The sequence below is a fragment of the Hirundo rustica genome, chromosome 3, assembly GCF_015227805.2.
Source record: "Hirundo rustica isolate bHirRus1 chromosome 3, bHirRus1.pri.v3, whole genome shotgun sequence".
NCBI lineage: Eukaryota > Metazoa > Chordata > Aves > Passeriformes > Hirundinidae > Hirundo > Hirundo rustica.
In genome coordinates, this window is record NC_053452.1 from 33,191,749 (window position 1) to 33,215,826 (window position 24,078).

Genomic DNA, 24,078 nt, shown 5'->3' on the forward strand with positions numbered 1-24,078 from the left:
GAATTGAGCCATGGGAATTCTCATCTTTCAAAATAATTTGAAATGTTCAGAACATTATTCTCTGTGGTGTTTCCTGGAAGGCTGGGGGTTTTTCACTAACTTAAGCAAGAACAAACAACACTGAATTTTAATTAACTATCAGGTACATCAGTTTCTATTCCAAACCTCCTCCGGGAAACAACTATTTTAGAGTTTAACATAGAAGGGTGTTTATAACAAAAAATAATATGCTTCTCACTGCAGCCTAGTGAGTGCCAGGCCCTAAAGATAGTAAAAATCTTAAGCAAAGCAAGGTCTTCTGCTACATCTATTTCCTTAGACTACACTGTCCCTTTAGAAATTGCGCTTTTGATTTAAAAAAATATATTTGCATTTACACAACATAGTCTGAGATCAGAGAGAAAATATACATGTCACTACAGAAAATAGAAGAGATTCTACAAGTTTGCCACATTCAGCTCTGGGTCTCACTTTGCCTGTTAAAACCAACAGCACCGACTTTTTTTAAAGGTGGGATTGGTACATAGGTTTAGGTTTTGAAACCTCTTAATACCTGAAAAAATCAGCTTCATGGTTTTGATGAGGCTTCCTCCTTGAAATTAATGATGATTCAATGTAACATCTTGCAATGAACCTTCCCCAAAGGTTAACTGCTGTGCCGATTCCTTTTCACCACATACTTTCCACAGCACTTTTTAGATCAGGCCAAGAACCAGAAGGCTCCACAGCAAACTCTCAGTGAAGCAGAAGATGCTCAGGCAGGGTTACGGCAGTGAGTGCCAGTCTTGGCCCCTGATATCCTGTCAAACCTCCTAGCTGAGGGTCAGTGCATCACAGAGCATCCCCAGGGAACTCCAGCTCCTCGTGCCAGGGGTTTCTTTGGGCAACACTAAGAGCACAGCCCACAACATGGGTTTTTTCAACCAAGAGTTTCCAGGTGTATCTAAGCCGTCCATTCTTATAAACAAATGTTACCACACACACTGCCTACAGCTTTGTTTGGAGACAGCTAAAACAAAATCCACTGAAGCCTTTTTCTTCCCACAGAAAATGAAGAAGTAGTGGGGAGGAGGAGGGGAACTAGAACACCTTTTTTTTTTTTTTTTGTCTGCTTAGGATGTGATTAAACCCAGAAAATTCTCAACACACCAAACCCAGCAGTAAGCCCTTGTGAGATTTGGCCAACTGACTCTGTTTTCAATTCTTATGTCTGAGTCACTGCTGAGTTACTTTCCAAGTAGGAGAGTATTTAGCAGCAGGTGAATCAATATCACCTCTTCTGGATACCTTTAAACAAATATGGGTATGATCCACATTAGTGGCAACTATGCACATAATTAAAACTGTATTAAACAGACAAGAAAACCTATGACTTTGGAAAATTTCCACAGTTCGCACACTTCTGCAAGAGCAAATGATTTTTAAGCTGTGAAACAAATGTTTACGACAGTGGCCTGGATTAAAATTCCAGTGCTGTATTAATATGTCCAACAAAAAATTTTGATCAAAATTTCTTTTGCTTTCTTTGATTATTAGAAAAAAATGCTGTGTTACAAATGGGAAACTAACCTTTATACCAGTGGTAAATTAATATTATCTACTATAATTCCAGAAAAGTAATTTTTTCCCTATAATTATCTATTGCTATAAAGTACCTTCTCAAGCAGCATCTTGCAGGTATCTTTTACATGCATGAATTTAATTATATTGTTCATGAAAAATCCTCCTACTCTCTCGTCACTGACTGGAAGCATATATTCTATGTGCTTCCCTACCCCCACTGACACAGATCAGAATGAATATTTCATTGGAGCATTAAAATGATCCACAGCAAATGCACAACTTCCATGAACCTGCCCTAGAAAACCTATGAGGTTGAAACAACTGGTAAATCTATTACAGTCACTCTACATAAACATGAATTAAAAGTATTTCAGCCTTTTTTCAACCTTCAGAGTCTTCCACAAATATTTTTACATTTCTTTTTACTAAAAAGATACTCTAATCAACAGTGAAGTCAACTCCACTAGAAAATTTATCAAAGAGGCGTAGCATTTTGTGACTTGTGATATGCTGACAACCCAAAATCTGCTACAAAATTAATATTTCACAAAGTCATATAAAATTTTAAAATATTGTATGAAAAACTTCTTTCTGTAACAGTTTATAAATTGCATGTTCTGTGTTATGGTGCACTGCATCAAAACTGTTTTATTCAGTTAGATTGCTTGCATTTGACATGAATTCAAGGAGACCTGAAACTGATACAGTAAAAAGATGTTTATGCTGGTACACTCTTAAACCTGTTTATTTTTTTCCAAGGAAGTAATTCTAAATGAATGTGTCTTTTTAGGCTGCAGAACTGCTCCCTATTCAAAGTAAAATACCTAAATACACATTTGGTGAAAGTTACAAATATTAAATTTGTGGAGGTGTTCGGTTTTTTATTTTCTTCAAAAGGAAAGAACAAGCAGTGCATTTGTTCTGTGGCACACAACAAATTCTATTATTGCCAAGCACCAGAGGAATGAACTGCTGCTACCCTAGAGCATGTGTTCTCAATCCATGCAAAACTACATCCACAATAACAGCTTCCTAGTATTTTTTGGTTTGTTTTAACACACTCTAAACTCTAAAATTATGACTGCCTGCTTTCTCAGAACCTAGCAATATGGCAATCACCCAAACGTCAAATCCACCAGGATCACTAAGACAGAAAACACTTTTGGGACTCAGTCGTTCAAGCTCTTCTTCAACTTCCTAGAAGACCAAACTAAGCAGTTGGCTTTGGATGGAGAATACATGAATGACCCCGACAACAAAAGGCATACACAAGGCACAGCAGGAGACGAGGGAACTCCACTTGCTGACTACGGCACCACACCAGCGCTGACGGGCAGAGGAAACGCCGTCCATGCGCAGCCCCTGTGCGCAAAGAGGTAACAGCCAGCTCCAAGCATCCTTTCACGACAATCTCTGCACCAAACAAATGCTAGTAGAGACCTTAATATATTCTGCCTAAAACACATCTAGTGTATTGTATTCATCCTTCACACAGAACTCACTTTTCCATGTTTTGCATGTACAAGGGAACCAATTTTCTGTCTACCTGTGCCATAGTAGAGGAATTATTAGATGCAAGTGCTGATTTTGTGATCGGTCCTCTGTAGTAGCGGCATGAGGAGGAGGACAAAAAAAAGGGGGTTTTAACGTGCCTAATACTTTTGACAGCCCTTCAAAGAGAAAAATGAGAAAATTAACATTAGTGCACATAACAAGCTTAGTCAGAAGAGAACCTAAAAGTTTATTTGACTTTAAAGATATTTTCTTAAGTTATCAAGCACTGTCTAAAATTAGTCCTTTCTATTTCTTCAATGAAGAGGAAAAAAAATAACATTTCTTTTTCTGACATAAATTTTGTAGGCCAGTTTGAGTCACTGGAAGATCATCCCTATGTGAATGATTTAGAAATCTGCAGTAGCTCTTTGGTTACTCAAGACCAAATGGTCCAGACAGCAAGTTTGCCCCAAATCAAGTATATATTTTTCCAAAACTTAATCTCTAGAATTAGTTCTGGTAAAATCTCTACCACATTAGACAGATTTTTTTCTTTCTGAGAAGGAAGGACCACAACTTAAAACTGCTAAAAGTAGGTATTTACAGCAAAAGAAGCTAAATCAGAGGTGTAGTCTTATAACATCCTCTTTCTTGGCATTTCTTCCAAGTGATTATATAGTGCCAGTCATCACCTGACCAAATAAATACCCATTTTATGGCTCAGACAGAATTCTCCCTGTTCCTGGACATGCGTATGTCCAGCCACAGAAGGAAATGTCAGCAGCCTGTAGAGCCTCTGGTCTGGTAGCCTGACATGCATGTACCACCTCCTATCCTGTGACAGGGAGAATTATCACATGAAAATCCTGTCATGAAAGCCACATCACATAAGGGGAGAAAAGGCTGCAACACAAGCTATCAGTCTCTGAGCTAATCAAAATGTTAGCACCATGAAGTTAAAGCCATGACCATTAAGAAAACCACCCTACTACAGTAATGGAGTCAGAAGGGTTGAGGGTCTCACCAATGCATTTTTCTACCATTTTTGACTGAAGAAGGATCAACCCCAGAGGTTACCAACCTTCTGCTATGGGTTCCAAAAATCTTTATGAAGCCAAAACCTCTAGTCAGACACCCAAGATGTATATTGGTGAGAAGAGTGAAGTGGAGCCCCAACAGAGGGCCAGGGGAGTAGAGAGCTCTCGCCACCAAGCTGAAAGTTCATTATCAAAAGATATAATAAGGCTGACTATGGGCTGCGTTTCTGCAGGTGACACTGCAACACTGGAAAATATTTAAATGAAATATTCATAACAACAGATCTACAGCAGACTAAAAACTCAAGCACAAGGTCCAGAGAATTCCTTTAGGAATAGCAGCTTTTCATCAGCACTCTGTGTAGTGAAGCAAACTGGGAAATCTACCCAAACTGCATCATATCTCCCACCACTACAACATACAACTACACATCCTCAGCTCTGGTCAGAGCACACTCCTTATACAAGTGCTGGAAACATATCCTTCAGGGCACAACTCCGTAACTTGCTCTTCTTGCATCTGCACAGTTTCAGGTGGGTATAAAGTTTTCAGTACCCTTTTATCATCTCTAGACTTTTACATAAAAGGTCCATGGCATGTCTCAACCTTAATTGTTTTCAGTATTCTCAGTATAGCCGTGAAGTACAAGAACAATTACGTGAGGCAAAATACCATGTTGCTGTGAGGGTATTAAGATACTTGGGAAACACAATTTTGTCCTGATATTTCAAAACACTGCAAATGCCACGAAGCAAACATTAAGCAGATGCAGAAAAATATGTATTATCCAACCACCTTCTCACTAAAGCTGTATTCTTCTGGAAGCTGCTCCCATCAATTATTTCACCTAGAGACTAGACTGACCTTTTTCCCTGCCTTTATTTTCATCAGCTTCATTTCTGATGGCATGACAGGATCAAAGCCAAAAGGACAGACTAATGCTAAAAGCATCCAGTTTTAATAGTTTCTTCATATATCCCATGGCTAAAGGAATAAAACCTTTTCTTGAACACAGATGCAGCAGGAATGTCAATACATTATGTAAAACACATCAAATAATTTATAACTTCCTGAGAGCAACTCATTTTAAGTCATACTACCAGTGTAATGGCACAGCTTAGAGGATGAATTTCGGTGAGCAAAACCTGATCTGCATAGTAGGCTGACTGTAGAATCAAAAGGAAAATGGCTTAAAAACATAATCCTCCATCACCTAAAAAACTACTCTTCTTGCACAAACCTTGCCTGCTGACATATTTTATTCACTGAAGGTATTCAGGCTCCATAAAAATGAATGTTGAGATTTTAAAATACAGACTTACCTCATTAGAAGTAAATGCTAATACCTATATATATATATATATGGTGATATTTCAGCATTACATTTCAGTCAAAGTTCAACGTGGTTTATTTTCATCCTTCACAAACAATATTTATGGAGCATGCAAGAGTGTATTTCACTCTAGAACAGTGCCAGACTTACTGGTGAGGTAAAAAACTGACTGACATGCAGTTTTTCCACCTGAACCAAACTGCCAAAAGTTACTTGGGACGTGTAAGTTAATACCAAACACATGCATAAAGCTATACTGCAGCAGATTCCTTCTGACTACTGTCAGCATGAGTACTTCTGAACGAACAAACTCTTATTTTTTACCAGAAAATTCGCAGAATAACAAAGAAAAATGTACTCAAAGAGCAAAACCTGAGAATATTAAGTCTTGAATTGAGTTCATAGCAGATGCAAAGCTGTATTTCCTTTTCTTAAACATGTTCTATATTACATATAAAGTCTACAGCTTACATATTTATAATATACCTCTTTAAATAAGGATTGCATTTTCAGGCAGATTAACAGACTTCAATTTAGTCACTGAAACAAACAAACAAACAAAAATGGTTAGCCTAAATTCATCTGGATGAATAATACATCCAATTGTTGATTAAGCTTTTTTAAATTTTGTACCAGGAAAACACTGCAAATCAACTTTGCCATACCAAACACAACCCTTGCACTAATTATACTTTATTAGAATTTAGCCCTGTAATTGTCATGTCTACAACTTCTTCGTTTTTCTGGTAAAACCATAGCATTATTTATAATTTTACCTTTGTTCCTTAGACTTACTAGAAAAAATCATTTTGAATAATTAAACCTGATATCTAATGCATTTGATAGCTTACAATTTGGGCTTCTTTAAGACCATATTTAAATTCCAGAAGAAATCATAAAATCTAAAAAATTTAAGCGAGAGTCTTTTCCCTCTGGACTAGTACTGTAATTTCTCATGTTGCTGATTACTGCTAAGGGTACACCATTGGGAGATGTGTGTGGTGTATGCATCTTCTTTTTTTTTCCCTTCCTTTTTTTTTTTTTTTTTTTTTTTTTTTTTTTTTTTTTTTCATTTTCATTTTCTTTTTTTTTCCCCCTTCAGTAACTTATGCCAGATCCTTGCCCAGGCCATCCAAAGAAATAGATCCCTTGTGAATGCAATGCCTTAGTTACTGAACTAATCCATGCCAAGCAAGACACAATGTAAGTTTACTTCAGCTAAAACTTTATCAGGTAAGTATGTGGCAGTACATGAAGGCTATTTTTCTAGAAGGAAATGTCTTTATTAACTTGCTGTCACAGAAGCATAAACAGCATTTGACATATGCAGGAACTAGAGAGTCACAAAAGTGGAAATATATGTAACATCATCTGTTATTAATTATGTTCTGTGATCACAATAGTCAAATGCAGACAGATCTCCTACCTCCAGCATTTTTCTGTAGGAAAATTGAGGTGCAGCATAACAGTAACTATGCGCAGAGTGTTCTCTGACAAGAAACAACAATGTATTCAAGTCTCTTCAGTATAACAGTACTCTTTAATGGTTACTCAACATAGGGGATTTTTGTCAGAAAAATAGCAATAATAATAATAATAACAACAACAACAATAACCACTACATGTGGATTCATAGGAAACATCTTTCCAAGAACCTTACAGCCTGGTTGCCATTCAATTATTGATTTTGCAATCTATTCTGCATACAGAGGAGGAAAACCATAATTTTTTAACACATCAAAGTGCAATGTCTAACATGAAATATATAGTCTATGATAACATGATTGACTTCATGACTTTTATTTCAGTAAAACTACTTAGCAAAGGAAAAAAATCAAAAAGAATTTAGTGATAGTTCTAGGGGGTTTTAATTTTTGTACTGCTGAGAAAGAGCAAATACACAACAAAGATAAAAAATACGAATCAAATGTTGTTTTACATTTGCCATACACTTTTCAAACTCTCACAGCTGTTCTGTTAAAAATCCTCTCTTCCATTTGAATCGTAAAGAGAACAATTCCCTCCACATCGAGTGGGACTGTCAAGTAAATGTATTTCAGTGCTCTTCAGACTTATTCAGTAATTTGTTTTCCTTTCACTCTGAAGCACTGTAATGTCCTAATCAATAAATTCCTGGACTTAGTATGCACTTAAAATGAACGGCTGAGCTCCCGTACAGGAGATTTGGCTTGATGTTTATTTCAATCAACACCCACCCCCCACCCCCAACAAACCCCAACAAAAGAGTCTTGACAATGAGTCTTGAGAGTAAACACTCCCAAGGTACATTTCCTCTCTCCAATTACTTAATACATAGAAAAATGCTAATACATATGTTTTTATTCTATTCGCAGGCATTTCTTTAAACCATTAATAACACCGGTATCAATTTATACTAATTCAGATACCACATTTATGTGCTTTATATTCTACTTCTATTGCTTTAATACTTAGATCAGAATATTTAAATTGGTACAAATAATAAAATCGCTAGTCTCAAAACTTTTCCCTGGTTATTTTTCCCACAAAATAAATGCACTAGACAATCAATGAAATTACCAGGTCTTCATGGATTGAAAACCCAGAAAAATAAAAACTTCATAGCTCCCTAAAAGTCAAAGGCATATACTGAGCAGATCTGCTTCTTTCTAAAGAACAAAACCCCTACAAAAGAAACCACATAAACATAAAGCCTGCATGAGTGATTGGCATAGGTTTATTTATATTTTTATGTATAAAGTCCGTGTCAGTGATTATTAATCCAAAATCATTTTTAAAGCCCAAACAGCTGTCCTTCTGAAATAAACCAAGTGGACAGTTACAATTTACATCAAATACTCGTCAGCACTCTCCCAGTTTTAAAATATTTTATATAAGCTGCACAACATGTTCAGTGCCAGATATATTTGTCACCAACTTACATTGCTGTTCTCTTGCAGAAAAAACACATCTCCTCTGTATCTTACATACTGTTCTTTTGTTTTAAATACTGACCTCTACTTATTTCATCCTCTTTTAAACATTTTTTACAGAGTAATAACCTAGATCTGGTGAAAAAGTAAAGAGCTTCTTACCATCCTGATCCAGTATTTTCCCCGTTTCTGGAGTTCAGCAGCAAGGAGCTGTTGCTGTTGCACTGCTTACTAGAGACACTGGAGGCTTTGGAAGCAGAGAATGTTTTATGTGGTTAAAATGTATCACCACTGATTATATTTCAGTCCCTCAATTCCTAGCCTTGATGCTCTGGAAATCAGCCAATCCAAGTGATAAAGAGGTTTGCAACAAGAAGTTGCAGAATTTCCACAGTGAACGCTTCATGGAAATGTTTTGCTTCTTGATACTTGGTTTTTTAATATATCTACTAAATGTTAAAATAAATCCTGTCTCTCTTTTTCCTCCTCCTCTTTTTTTTTTTTTTTTTTTTTTTTCCCCCAAATGAGATTCATATATTGTTCACAAGGGACTTTGGCATTTGCTATAGCTAGGCAGAGTGCAGAAAGGCATCATGCCAGATTACGCATACATCTCAGCCAAGACACCTGAATTTTGACTTGCAACACACCCTGTTATTCCAAACATGGATCTTCCTAAGCCAAAGCCCCTGACTGCCAAAATACACAGTGTTTTTGTGAGGCAGCCAAATGCCCCTTCAGATTAGCTAAGAGCATCTTTTATTTGCAATGTGGTTGCTCTTTGTTGGCTTTTCTTTTTATTTTTTTTTAACACTTTTTTCCTTAGGGGAGACAACGTGGTAAGCTCCAAAGGGATGAAATGATCAACTGGCACTTCTACTGCCACTCCTCTCAAGAAGAAATTTCACACAGCAAATCTCACAGCAAATTTCCCTGCAATGCTACAACTATGATTAATTACTTAGTTGACATTATTATAATCTTAATGGTCTCAGGATGCTTCTGTGTTTGGTGTGATAAAAGAAAAGAAAAAAACACATACATACCAAAAAAAAAAAAAAAAGAACACCACAAACCCAAAACCTAACAAAGACAGTCCTGACTCCATGGACCTTGCTATCAAATAGCACAGTAAGAGGTGAAAAAAAGGGAGGCAAAACGAACCAAGTCATATTACTGGCTAGTTTAACAGGTACTTAGAATAATTTCCAAGCTTTTGGGGCCTCGCAGTAAAGGGGTTTTAAAGAAAGGATTAGCAACAGGCTATGGAGACTACCTTGGAGAAACTCTCAAGAAAAAGCATATTTTTGTACTAGGAGAGCATAAGACTGAGCCTGAAATTTTAATGAATAATGAAAGAGGATGGAGTGATGCTTCTGCACCAACTGAGAGTTCATAAAGATCTAGAAAAGTGAAGACCGTGTTCTGTGCAAGGAGGGAAAATAAATTCAGAAGAGATGCCTGTAGATTTCGTCTATTCTGTTTGCATAAGGAAACAATAACAATTTTCTCTGGATCTGAATGGGTATGAAAGTGCAGGACTGCCCTGGAGAAGGCAAGGAAAAGGTTGCTGGACTAATTGGAAAGCTTGTTTAATAGGTGAAGAAGACCTGGATGGAAGATTTGAATGTTTGCTGAAACAGCAATGAACTTCCTTTAAGAAATTACATTCAAAAATAAGATTTAACCATCAATAACACTGACAGTGTAATTTCTGAACTTAGAGAAAGAACAAAGTAATAATTGACATGTGTTATGAACACCATGGCAAGATTAGGTTGTTTTCTAGAGTGACAAGGAAGCAGCAGGAGGGCAGTCTGCAGGAGGCCTGTTTTAGCCATGTTGAGCTGTTGACATCTAGCTGATCAGCCACAAGAAGCTCTCTTTATTCCAGACCCTTCTTCTTCAGCCAGAGCTAAAGCAATTAATTTGCAAGGCATCATGGCAAAGATGAATTTGACTTGGATTTACAGATGAGCTTGTCTGATGTAAATAAAAGGACCACAGTTCAATCCCCAAGAAAAACAGCAAGATGGAGTGGAAACAGGCACTGAAAGGCTGATTAAGAAGATAGAAGGGTAAAAAATAAGCAAACCAGGTTCTGGGAAACCAAGAGAGACAAAATTCAATGGAGAAAAATGGACAACGGTATACAAGATAGCTTACAGGACAAAATAAACCAGTAGACAGCCCCAGTTTCATTGTTTGATCAGAAAGCTGTCACCAGATACTTTGTCTTGAGCAATATCAGCAGCATGGAAGGCGCAGAAGATGCCCAGTCTGGCCAGCGCCCAGTGCCACACCAGAACTCTGGCAGCGTCCATAAACAACTCACACACTCGTATTAGTCACACTGCTAATGGGATTCCCATCAGAGAAGCCCCACATGTAATATCACTGAGACCCAACAGAGAATTCCATGAGGCAATTCAATTGCAATCAATCAGGCCACAGAGGTCTTGCTCTTTTTAGAAGTAAAAATTTTTCCATCAGAAAGTTTTCAGTCATCTTACTAGTCTAAACAAACCTTTCCTATAATCCTTGAAATTTATGAAACCCTTATGCTCACAAAGGTATCTGCTGGGACAGTGATTAGATGACAAATATGAAGACATGCAGCCAAGTGGTGCTCCTGCATGTTTCTACACAAAATGTGTATGGGACAGGGTAGTATGGCCCTATGCATACATACAAACAATTTTCAACTCTGTCTTTCAGTAAATTAAGCCAGAGTACTTCCATTTTTTACCAAAACGTAATTCAATTACTGAATGTATAAAAATTTTAGAATTAATTCTGTCAGTCTTCTCGCAATTAAAACATGCACCTCCCAAATGCAAGTACAAATATCACTTCCTAAATTCAACTAAAAGACATTTCTATACAGAACAAATGCTATTGTGCACCTATACAGGAAGGGGGAAAAAAATCAAGTTGATTAACTACTTATTTCAGCACTAGCACACCTGCTTCAGAACAAAGCCACCTTTTCCATTTACTTTGAACTCCTTCTAAAACAGAAAAAAGAAGTGTCCACCAAGGAAAATAATAATTTACTGATATACCCACAAAAGTTTAATGTGAACTCCAACTTCTACATCTATAAGCCTCAAAGATGTTTTATTTTTTTTTTCTCCCTACAGTTCTTGAAGGATCCACAAGCAATGGGAGCTTACATTTTCCAGACAGGTCCAGAATATCTCCTTTTTATGAGGAAACCAATTTCCTCCCTTGAGTAAAAACCTGTAATTTAATCCTTGCTGACTGGTTACAACCCTATTGCCAGACTTTACCCCTCTCAGCATATTAACTGTCACCATGAGCTCCATGCTTTGGAGCTGTTTCAAAAATAAAAATAAAGCTCTCAAAGGCATCTGATAACATTCCTTAGGCCTCTTTAGAAATACAGTTAGCGGGCCACATAATTTAAGTACTTATTTACGCAACATAAAGATGCCCTTGAATGCTCTGAATGATCAAGGAACGCATAACGAAGCTGAAAAAACTTAAGTTGGATTAAAAGTAATTGATCTTTTGTGATGAAAATAGGTTAGATATGTCAATACAAGTTATTTCACAAGTGTTCATGCAACATTCAGAATAGAGCGCTCAATCTGCAACAACCGAAGGGTTGTACTAACTGGTACCAAACATAAAGCAACTGACCAAGAACTGAATTCTTGCCCTGACAGAATTGCTTTTACTTTGGCATTTGATTGCTGTCTCAAGAGAAGAGTATAAAAAAATTCAATTTTTTTATTAAATAAAAAATCCTAATAAATTTAAATATGGAATTGTTGAGTCATTTGGGATTTGCTTGAGATGTCACAAAGCCTGAGGGACACACAATTATGGCTCTCTTGAGGCACTCTGTAAGTCTGTCCAAATTGTCCCTAGAGTTTTGAAGCACCTTCTCTCTCCATAAGTTGCAAAAAATAATGAAAGTATCTATGAACAATTTGCTGTAAATATAAAAAAAAATAAACCACAGCTTGATAAGTAATAAGAAAAAAACATGCAATATTATATAGCATCACAGAATGAAGACAAACAAGATTATATATGTCTGCAGGAATTCTAAAAGTCAGCAAACCAAAACAAATACAAAACCTCAAAGACACCTAGAAAAACACGAAAATTTTTAACACAAGACTGTGTGGGTTGGGGGGGGGGGGGGGGGGGGGGCGGGGGGGTTTGGTGTTTTTTGTTGTTTTTTTTTTCTGTGATGAAATATGTCCAAAGTGCACTCTGAGTGTAAATTGGTAAAAGCTGTAATTCTATGGGCTAAAAATGTCATCTGAACACAAAAATTCTCCATTCCTTCAAAAATCTAACAGGAACTCCAAAACCAAATTCCACAAATACAAATGCCAGTATCAGCTCTTCATTGTTCATCAGTTTCATCAGCAACATGTAAAAGCATGTAAAAGCAACAGGATTTGGAGGAAAAAAAAAAAAAAGTTGTAGGAAAGAAAGTGAGACAAAGTAGAAAGACAGAAGAAGAGAGCTGGCAGAAGCAGGGTAGGGCACAGAGAGGGGCAGAACTTTACAGTTCTTTACAGTATCTCAGTCTGGTCCATCTTCAAGGCCTGCTGGATCTACAAATAAATAGCTAGCACAAAAAACAACCAACAACACCAAAAATCAAAGACGGATATCCCCACCTAGTCTGCTATTCTTCCATAAACACAGCAATATTTCACCTCGCAAGAAACTTTACCAAAAACTCAGCTATAAGCTACGTTCTGAAATCATAATTCATATAATAATATCAATGAAACTTTCCAGTGGTAACATCCTATTCTTCAAGAGGACTTATAAAAGCACAGCTTCAAATACTTCAAATAATGTTCTGAAGAAGAAAGAAGATTAAGACATTCTACTGGCCTTGCAAGAAAGAAAACTTTTATGCAAAATTCTGCTTATAGAGGTTTGGACCTCACACAGTGGGAATGTAATTTCAAATCAGGAGAAATACATTCAGATCTTATGATATTGGTACAGCACCTACAGAATAGAAGAGGCCCCTTACCAATTAAAACATGGCCTTGGATGTTTGACATTACCCAGCCCTGAATTGATGTGACAGCTCAGAGATCGTAACTGGAGCAGGTGGCAGCTGTTTAAATGAGCTGTATCAATACACAGAGGATGGTGGGCTGTCATTGCCATCGAGCACAAACATTGCTTACAAGTTACAAAGAAATCGTTTCCCCTTATTTTTGAGGAGCTGAAAGTGTGAGCTAAAGGTAAGAACAGTTGCAAAAAAAAAGTCCATTGCATAAAAAAAGAGGGGGGGGTGGGGGGGGTGGGGGGAGATACAGAAATCCTCCTTATCTATCAGATGCAGCTGAAAAAACATATGAGTGCTGCCTCCCAGAGTCCAGCTGCCTGGAACAAGTCTTTTTATTTTTACAGTGATTCAGCGGGCAAGAAAACCTCCAAGAGCTGAGAAACAATAACTACATTCTCTGTTTCTGCCACTGTTCTGAGGGGGCTACACTGGACCACCCCAGCTAAGTTACACATAGATTTGAGCCTGTGTGTTGTCTGAACAGCACAGACAGGTATCAGCTTCACAACAGAGCTGAATTCATCTCTCACTCTCTCATAGGCACAAGAATACCTGCCCTCAAAACCGCATTAAGGAAAACAGTTGATAGACCCTCTCTCTGCACAGCTCCTGAGAATGCTGCACAGAGGCTTGGTCTGCCACCACTCCTCCACCTGGAGCAGCCAGGTGGGGACAAGAGCCACTTCAGCCCTCCAGGGAGATGGCTGGTGGGACAGTGCAGAGCGAGATGCAGAGCTGCTCTGAGAGAGGGGGCAGCTTCCACTTTCTGTCATCTGTGTCAACAGGGGCAATGCCGCCGTTCCTCTGCAGGCTGCTGCCAAACTAAGCAGAGCAGCACAGCATTGCTTGATCTAGCCACTGAAATTAGCACCCACTGCAATCATATTCTCAAGCCAAAAGCAGATGTTGAAGGAGTCCCATTTAAAGAAGTTTAGGGTATTTTGAGCACTAATCAGAGATCACTGTTTTGCAAGTTTGCAGCAATCCTTCCATCACAAAGTAGCTCAAGAGACATTTCTATTAAAAAAAAAAAAAAAAAAAAAAAAAAAAAAAAAAAAAAAAAAAGAAAAGTACGAAGAGCACGATCCTATTATTTTAGGCAAAAGAGAAAAAAAATTTGCTTTTTTCAGCATTAGTAAAGAGCAGACACAGCCTTTAAACACTACGAGTGCGATCAGCGTAACTCAGCAAACAATTTGTTTCGGTCACTGAGAAACGCGGTTGCCAGGACAGCACTTCCCTTACGAGCTTCCCCGGCCGCAGGAGCGATGCCCTGCCCGAATTCCAGGCGGGAAGGGAGCGCGGGAGCGGCCGCCGGGCGGCGGTGCAGCACCGCGGGCGCGCTGCCGGCGGCGGGGGCTGCGGAGCGCGCCTCGGCCGGCCCCGGGGCCGAGCAGGGCCGGCCGCACAACAGGCTGCCGGGCACTCCACAGGGCAGCGCTTTCACGGATAGAGCCTGCCTAACGCCGACACTAAAAATAGCCAATTCGGACTCGGCCTCCTGCGTAACGACATTAGCTGCGTTGATGTAATTACCTTTTGTTTCCATGTGAAATTACACTTAATATGATTTTACTGGATCATAAAAGACGTTTCATTCTGCTGCAATACTCTGCCTAATGACAGTCTCAAACAGTCAAATACAGAAGTGGAGAAAATGGAGCAGCCCCCAAGGAGATTTTCAGGGCTTTGATTTTCAGGGTTACTGTAGATAAAAGTGACCTGTATTTGTTGGACTTCCTTGACCATGACACCTCTCCTAAACCGTCCTGAGAAAGCAAACGCCTGGCACGCATGCTAGAGATGGATGGCTCTGGAAAACTCCAGATGAAATAGGAGACACGGCAGAGTACTACTGCAAAGTCATACGGACAAGAAAATGCTCAGAAAGGCATTAGGTGTCGAAGGCTCATATTTCTGCGTGACACAGCCCCTGTCAGACACGGTGGCAAATCCCAAGCAACAGGGCCAGGAGAGTGCCAAACTATTCCAGCGTAAAAAGCTCAGTGACAGACACAACCTACTTCGAAAAGCAACACGTGTGTCTGCACAAGTGGTTCTCAGGGAAGGGACCAATCTTAAGAAAGAAATGAAAAGTATTTGAACAGCACTTGTTCAGGTACCAGACACTATGAAGCAGGTGATGCTGATTTAAACCCGCTTCCAAATGAAGAGTCATGAGCAAGAAATCAAGCAGGCAAATGACTGCTACAGATCCGTGAAAACTTGAGAAGAGTAGGTGTACACAATATGCGTCTCCAGCACAGGCTGAGCAAAAAATGGACATGCACAGTGCTGAAAGACATATGCAAGCTCAATATCCCCCTTACCTGACAGCATTTTTATGGAAAGACACAGCAAGTGGTCAGACAGCTGAACAGAAACCATCTCTGGAAATGACAGATCATTTTGAAAACTGATCATAGCAGCAGATGACAATCTGGCCCACTTGTGCTTAGAATATGAGAAAGAAGAATAGGGAAGAGCTGATTTTAGTGGCAAGGCCTTTGAAAAGGTTCTAAAAACTCTACACAAGCTTCTGAACTAAATTTTTTAACCAAAATATTATCCATATTGAAAAAAAAGAGAAAATAGATTTAAGAGATGGACTGCTGGCTTAAGAGACAGAGGAACAGTGCAGTTACAGCTTTACCCTAAAATAATTAAGGCCAAATAGAGTGAGATGAACAGACTGAATCCTTCCCTCATTTGACCAAGCTTAAAACCTGTCCATTTCACACAAGATCACAAGATGGAGCATTCCATGTCCTGAGCGGTAAAAGGCCCCGACCTATGAAAAAGTGAAGTCAGGAGTCTTACAGTAAACTGTAAATCTACGTTTTTAAAACAAAAGAAGCTGCTGAGAAAGAATAGGTTATCTCCCTCTGGAGACTGATGCACAGAGCTGTCAATGGCCAAGAGCTTCCAAGTACAGACACACACAAATCAGAGTGACAACCTGCTTTTACACAGATTCTCTTGACCTAACAGGCACGTGAAACAGGTGACTGGGGAGAAACACTGCTGCAACCACAGGTCTGCAAACAGTTTATGCTTACACAAACTATTGTCAGGGGATGACCCTGGTCAGAAGATCAACACCCACACTGCTGCTCACTCACTTCCCCCCTCTCAGTGGCACACAGGAGACAAAATGAAGAACAAAGCAAGGAAACCTGTGGATCAAATAAAGACAGCTTAGCAGGTGAAGGAAAGAGGGGACACATCACCCCAAAGAAGCAAGTGACTTGAAGTCACTCACTATCTCCCACAAATGTGGATACCCTTCAAGCAAGAACCACCATGGAAAACACTGATATGCCACCACACCCTCCTTCTTCTACCCCCAGTTTCTATTGCAAAGCAAGCAGTCGTAGCTGTGTCCCATCCCAACCTCTTCCCCGCTTACTTCCCTACTGAATTTGAGGGGAGACGGAGAAACAAAGACCTTTGTGCCGTGCAAGCACCCTTCAGCAATTGCCAATTAATGCAATATCAACACTGTTTTAACCACGTATCCAAAACACAGTACCACACAGAACTGTGAAAAGAATTACCTACATCCCGGCTGGACACAGTGCAACTATTTTGCAAGAAAGTTGACTGTCAGGACAGGCAACCAGAAAAAGAAAGCAATCTGGATAATATGGACAGCTTTAGACAGTTTCTTCTGAACACAAGAGAGAATGTTGCAACCTGCCTGAAGTTGGAGTTGGTGTTAACCCAAAAGACTCTATGGAGAAATAAATTATATAACCAGATATAATTTCATACATGAACATTCTCAGCCTCACTCTGTCACCAAAGCATTTCTTGCTTCTCAAATCAAATGTTTCTGGTGGTTCTCTGGAATCAGCTGGTAGGATGACATAAGAGCTACAGAAAGAAAAGTGATCAATAAGATAGCAAAAACCCAAAGCCAAAATCAAGGCTGCTTGACTTCTCTGGACACATCTGCCAGATGAAAAATGTAAGGCCATGTTTTTCAGGCTAGGAGGAAGTGACTGAACAGTGGAATAGTGGCTGAGTAGCAAAGTAAAAAACATTTTGCAGTGAAGCATGACACAAAATAAGAATATACTGTGCCTGGTGCAAACAGTCATTAAACTGCACTGGCAGAGGAAGAAAGGAATAATATGCATTTATAGTAATTTAAATTAATACTCACATTTTAGCAGTGTAGCTGAAATTTAATGTCGGGTGATGAGTAACTTAATGAACTTATTACCGGTCAAGCTGAACCAAAGCCACAGTTTAAGTTCATTAATAGCTTAATTATCTAATGATTTTAAGGCATCCAGAGGTAATTAGGGCCTAGGTATTCTTCCTGGCCAAACTCTTTGTTGCCATAGCACTTATATAGTCTCAGTAGTTTCAGCTGTGTTTCACTTGTTGCTATGTTCCAATTGTTTACACAACTGAAAAATACCATGTTGGCGAGATCGAGAGTGACCTGCCAGGAAAACAAAAATAACCTTTGAAAACCTAAGGACTGAGAAATATACAGAGAGAATGCCACACATTGCAGAATGGTATCTTCATCCCTCCCTTTATTCTTTTGGCAAATGTCTCTTCAGAAGACAAAGCCAATACTCACACGAACACATATTAAAGAAGCCTTGATGGTATTTGCTTACCTGGGAAACACTAATAACATGCTTTCCCAGGTGATGCACAAAACTCTGCAAAGCCCAGCTAATCTCTCTAAAATTTTACAACTAAATCACAGTACTACTGTTTTCCACTACTGACTTACACATCTAGTGCATTCCTGAAGAGGCTTTTTAATGCTACTGTTAAGAAGTACTGTATTTCAAAAGGCAGGGAAAGGAAAGTCATATCTGAACATAAATGAATAATTATTTTCAAAATATTACAGTATTTTGTCATATATATAGCAATATATACATTGCTAATATATATGTTAGTAAATACAGTAAATATATAGTAGCCACATTGATTTCTTTTTGCGAGAACAAAAGGTTTTGACTGAAGTTGGGAAAAATAAAAGAAATTCCATTGTGTGAAAAATAAGCACCACAAAGATTTCATAAAGCAGAAAATTTATAATAAATTAAAACCAGATAAATCATTGGAAGATTCTGCCCTGATGATGTGCAAAATCTATGACTACTAAATTTAACAGCATACTAAAATGGCATCCAGCAGTGCTTTCCACATTACATTTGTTTAACGTTGTCTTTTCAGCCTCTACTGGATAAGCTTCAGTGGGAACAGACCCAAATACCTCACACAACGGGGTTGAAGAATCCATAAGTCAGACATCTGAACAGTAAAAACACAATTGGAAACACCTCCACATTGCACCTGGTTGCTGCACATATTACTTTACAGCAGAGAGAAGCCTGTCTCTAAAAGCATCTTCTTGAATAAAGAACTTCAAAGATTCAATGCTCAGACTTAATTTTCAAATCAATTAAAACCTTCTGTATGATATATATAATACTTCCTATCTTGGTAAGTCATTTTTGGGCAGGAGAGAGAGGGAAATGTAATAATTTTCATTATCTACAAGAATTACATTTAATGTTTCTGAAGCCAACAAAATAAAGCTTCCTGTATATATAAATTTCCTTAGGATAGTGTCAGCCTTTGAATCTGCTATAAATATTTTGACCACTAATTGGACAAAAAAGCCACAGCACGTCCACATAGTTTACAGGAACTATTAAAAACCACAAATCAGTCTGAGTTACAAAATTATTTCCACAGATCTAAATATTTGAGTTTTTTCTTTGCTATGTCTTTACAGTTGAACTAACTACATTTGGATTATATTCTGATCTCTTATAATCTGAAGGGAATTGTTGACACCAGTTTTACATTGTTTCTTCCTCTCAAAACAAGGTAGTTCATTACTCCATGAAAACCAGCCTCTCAGAAAAGGAAGTTATCCTTAGACATACTCCCATTGGAAATCTCTTCTACTTTTCAGCAGGCTGCTTTCAAAACTTTATTGAGCCCTCTGAACACAGGAGAATCTCCAGGTAACTCAGCGCTGATTTAAGAAGGAAACTGAACATATTTCTGTGGAAAAAACCCAAGCCCTATGATCCTCCCCAAACCAAGGACCAGAGCTGCAATTCCATGAACTGAAATTGTAAGATATGTTATGCAAATGCAAATCCTACTTTGTTTTCCTGAAGTGTTTATTTTTAGCTAAATGATGCATGTACCTTAATTAGAATTTTACATTGCTCCTGTACTATTTGTGATTGTAGACATAAGTCTGAGCAAGTGCCAGGGCCGGATGAAAACTGAGGGCAGCGCGCCTCTTCTTACAGACACTTGCAATAAAGACAAGCCCAAAAGTGAAACATAGTGGCTAGGACATTAATCTAGAGAGCTAATTTAAATCCTAAACCAACAAACTGAAACAAATTGCCACTCTCTGCCTTTATTCCACCTCCTCAGCCTTCATGAGAAGGCTTCTCGCTGCATTCGCGCAGCATAAAAGGCCCTAATCTCAGTACAGAATGCTAATCCACATTATACAATATTCTGTTAAAAATATAAAGGTTACCTCCAACTTTCTCTACAAGCTTTCAAGCAGTTTAATTTCTGTGAGATTAGGATACATGCATTCATAAATTAGGATTGTGTCATACAGCGAGCACGGAACCTGTCCAGCTTTGTTGCTATGATCTGTGAAGCCAGTCCAAATCTCTGAATGTATTCAAAAGATAACCCCAGAGGCAAATCCTTCCATATTAACTGCTACTAGAACTGCAAAAATGATGATAGATGCCTACATATCTACAAATTTGTAGAGTTAAATGCAGGTTTACCACTAAGTTTGAACCAAAACAACTTTTGCAGTTGGATAAAAAACCAGAAAACAATTTCACCAGAATAGGCAGATGCTTCAGTGGTAACCTTCATATTTTCCAACCACTGAATACATACTAAATATTATATAAAAGTGGCTATTACAGTTTCCTGAGCCAAGGGGCTTTTCTTACTGTGAGGATAAAGTGAACCATCTGAAACTGTTCAGATTCTCCTTCTACCAAAAATAAAGGCATGTTGACATGGTTTTCATACTTTTCTGCCTTTATTTGTAACATTATCCTTTGGGCATCTACCACAACATGGACAAATCTGTAGCAATGTAGAAGACTGTCAAACTCTGTGTTACTGCACGGATATCTTTAACAGGCAAAAAAAAAAAAAAATAAAAAAAAAAAAAAATTGTAGTCATAAAAGATAGGGAAGAATAAGGAAGCTTGTAACCTGAAGTGGTCTGATGGCATTATTAAATGAGACAAGAATGGTTGTTTTTTGTTTTAACTGGCATATGTGCCTGCAGAGAGGTGTAAAACAAATCATTACTCTTCAGTGAAAATATCCCAACAACAAAAGTGAAAAATCACCCTTTCTGTAATAGAAGTTTGATAAGAATGAATGTAAAATAGGTGTTATCTGAAACACTTTGTAAGCAAAGCATAGTTGTTGCAGTCTGTAACCCAAGACAGTCAATCATTTTTTGAGTTACTGTATTCATGCATTTTTGCATAGTCTCTACTTTTTCTTACTTTGACAAAAACTAAAATTGCTGATTGATAACAATAAGTTTTTACCAAGCTGCTTTTTCAAATTTCATCTTACTAAAAAATGACCCAATAACTCACATTTTCCGAAAAACTGAATAAACAGAATTATCTCTCTGAAGAATAGGAGTGCAGCCACCACAAAGGTTCTTTGAATACTGCCTGATTTATACTGTCCCTCAACCTACTGCACCGTGACCACCTACTCTGCAGTACTCCAAACCTATAGGAACTTGAAACACTGGGACTCCAGATGTCAAACAATGCAGAATGTAAGCAGGTTATAAATCACCTGAAGAGCTCAGGGTAGATGTTAGGAAAGCAGGACAGATAATCTTGTTAACTTTCTAAATTTTATTTTTTAGAATCAAAAATTAGTACTTGCTTTAGACTCACAGAAGTGTAAAAGTACTTAAAACTACATACCCTACTTGCACTTTTTTTTTTTTTTTTTTTTTTTAATGAAATAAAGGTAATTCATTTTCTGGGGGGGAAAAAAAAGGTTATGGAATGTAAAACATGGCTTTCTGTTATTATAAAAGTGTTTCCTTTTAACAGAGGGGGGAAAGGTATACTTTAAATACAGGGTTACTCATTCAGGAAATTTCATAGAAGGAAAACAAACAAACAAATGAACAAAAGCCAAAAAACACACCACTCCCAAAGCCCCAACCCCTAACTGTAATACAACACACTAATGAAGAAAAGGACTCATATTTCAAACTATGACAAACTAAAGACCAAGTCAGTATATATTCTGAATATAATTTGAAAAATTAAACACAGCCTAAAGCCCTCAAGACAAGGGCTCCACAGTAATCAGCACTACATAAGCCATCAACATTTCTTCCCACAGAGTTTAAAATTGAGAATTTTAAAGCCTTGATCTCAAGTTCATTGGAATTAGCAGAGTTTTCAATGGCTTTGGACTATGTCCTGGAGAAATATGCAGGCACAGGCAGACTGGAATATAAGACGAGGTAACAGAAAAACACATTAACAGTAAGAACGAGCATACTTTATTTCCTGAGAAGCAATCTGCACACCTGCTTTATTTCAAAATCTTAATACAATTACACTGCAGGCTACATTTGCATGCAAGAGGCAGCAGTTTCTTTGAACGGAAGATCTTTAGCTTATTTCAAGATAAAACAGTAAAACCAAACATAAAAAGTAATAACAAATGTATTATAACCTACAGGGACTCAGTAAAACAAAGAACAAAATATCACCATTTTTATACGAACTGTAATGAAAAAGATTAGATACATTAGTCATAATTCTGGCAAAAATGCAAGAATACTAAGTTCTAAATATTTTTTTAAAGAACCCAATATTTTAAGTCTTTAACCTGACAATTAAGTCTTTACACTGATCATAAAATATAATTTCACCCATCATTCAGTATTACACTTAGTTATAGCCAATGCATTCCAGAGGCATAGGCATGGGCTCTGTGACTCCTAATCTTCCTGTCAGTCTTGTTTTTCATGATTTACTTAAAAGAGGGACATATTTCATGGGCATGCTTCCAGGGATCCAATTATCAAACATACACAATTGTAAAAGTTGACAGAAAGTATATACAATATCTTATTACACCATTTTTCTTCTTCTCCATTTCCCAGCAAAGCAACCTTCATATTCTCATAAAATACACCTATTACACGTATTTTTGTTAAATGATCTTTTATCAGTGCAACAGCTTAGTAGTTAATGGGTTTCTGTGCCACACTGTTTGCATATGTAGCTCACAATTTAATGAAAATAATGTATTTTATAAAATTAGAGGGAAATGTAACGAAATATGTTAATAACTATCTCTCAAAGACCACCTGTTGGTTTAAATTGCTCCAATGACTGGAGAAAAATGAAAAGAGCTGGTAATTTGTTTCCATTTTGCAGGTCTGTTCAAGGATAAACATGGTTTGGTACTTGATCTTCCACAGTCTCCGGCAAGATTCTCATAGGGAATCTGATGAAATATGGGCTGGATGAGCAGACAGTGAGGACTGTAAATTGGCTGAAGGATCAGGCCCAGAGAGTGGTGGTAGATAATGGGGCAGAATATGCCCTCAGCAAGTCTGCAGATGATACAGAACTGGGAGCAGTGGCTGATATGCCTGAGGGTTGTGCTACCATCCAGAGGGACATTGACAGCCTGGAGGAACTTCAGAAAGTTCAACAAAAGGAACTCCAAATTCCTGCATCTGAAGAGGGACAACCCAACAGTTCATGTGTCAATACGAGCTGGGGGCAGTCAGCTGGAAAGCAGCTTTGCAGAAGAAGCCCTGGGAAATGCCCTTGTGGCGAACAGGACCAGCAGTATCCTGGGCTACATCAGAAGAAGCATTGCTGGCAGGTCAAGAGAGGGGTTCTTTTCCCCTCTATTCAGCCCTGGTGAGGCCACAGCTGCAGCGCTGTGTGCAACAGAAATATGGGGCTATTGGAGAGAGTCAAGCAAAAGGCCATGAAGAAGACAGTAAAGGGAATTCATGAGTATGTAAAAATGGCTGAAGAGAAGCAGATGTAAAGACAACAAAGCCTTACCTGTGTCCAGTGACATCGTGCATTGTTATCCAAGTATTTGAGAATAAGCTCTCCTCACTGTGAGAAGCTATGGCCACACAGAGTTTGCAAATACTAATAAATGCTATAAAAGTTATTGGAGTCTGTGTGTCCTGTGTGCTGGTGTTTTAATAAGTGCACTCCGCAAAGGAGACAGATAAGAAGCACTTTATGTGGGAAATGAAGTGACTGGTAAGTAATATTATGAATTTGTACTAGCAATGCAAGTTTAATCAAAACAGTCTAATAACACATGCCTCAAAGTTTCACCCTTCCTGAAAGGAAACAATAGCTGAATCCATGTGCTAGAAGACAAGAAATCTGAACTTGCATAACGTCATATTAAGGCTCTCTGAAGCAGCTGTTATTAAGAATTTTTCATAATAATATTGCCTTTCAAAACTAGGACCTAGACTGTCCTTCACCCTGAAAGCAAACAAAAGCCCTTGTTCAGATAAATAAGCCTAAGAAGGAGCCCTAGCAAAATGCTAAAATGTACTACAATAGCATTTAAGTTTCCACCTG

The 24,078-nt window shown here is 38.1% G+C and overlaps 1 protein-coding gene across 10 annotated transcripts in view; it reads right to left on the reverse strand.

The window, feature by feature from the left end:
- PLD5 (phospholipase D family member 5) overlaps positions 1-24,078 on the reverse strand; it is a 172,873-nt gene that overhangs the window by 125,137 nt on the left and 23,658 nt on the right. The window contains exons 1-2 of one of the 10 annotated variants that reach the window (XM_040059556.2): positions 17,583-17,661; positions 8,503-8,587 (exon numbers count right to left, since the gene is read on the reverse strand). The exons of 8 other annotated variants lie outside the window; for them this stretch is intronic. In XM_040059556.2, the coding sequence (XP_039915490.1) occupies positions 8,503-8,505 (3 nt within the window). In that variant the 5' untranslated portion in view covers positions 8,506-8,587; positions 17,583-17,661. Of the gene's footprint in view, positions 1-8,502; positions 8,588-17,582; positions 17,666-24,078 lie in introns of those variants that run through there. One more of the 10 variants, XM_040059557.2, reaches the window with a different exon arrangement.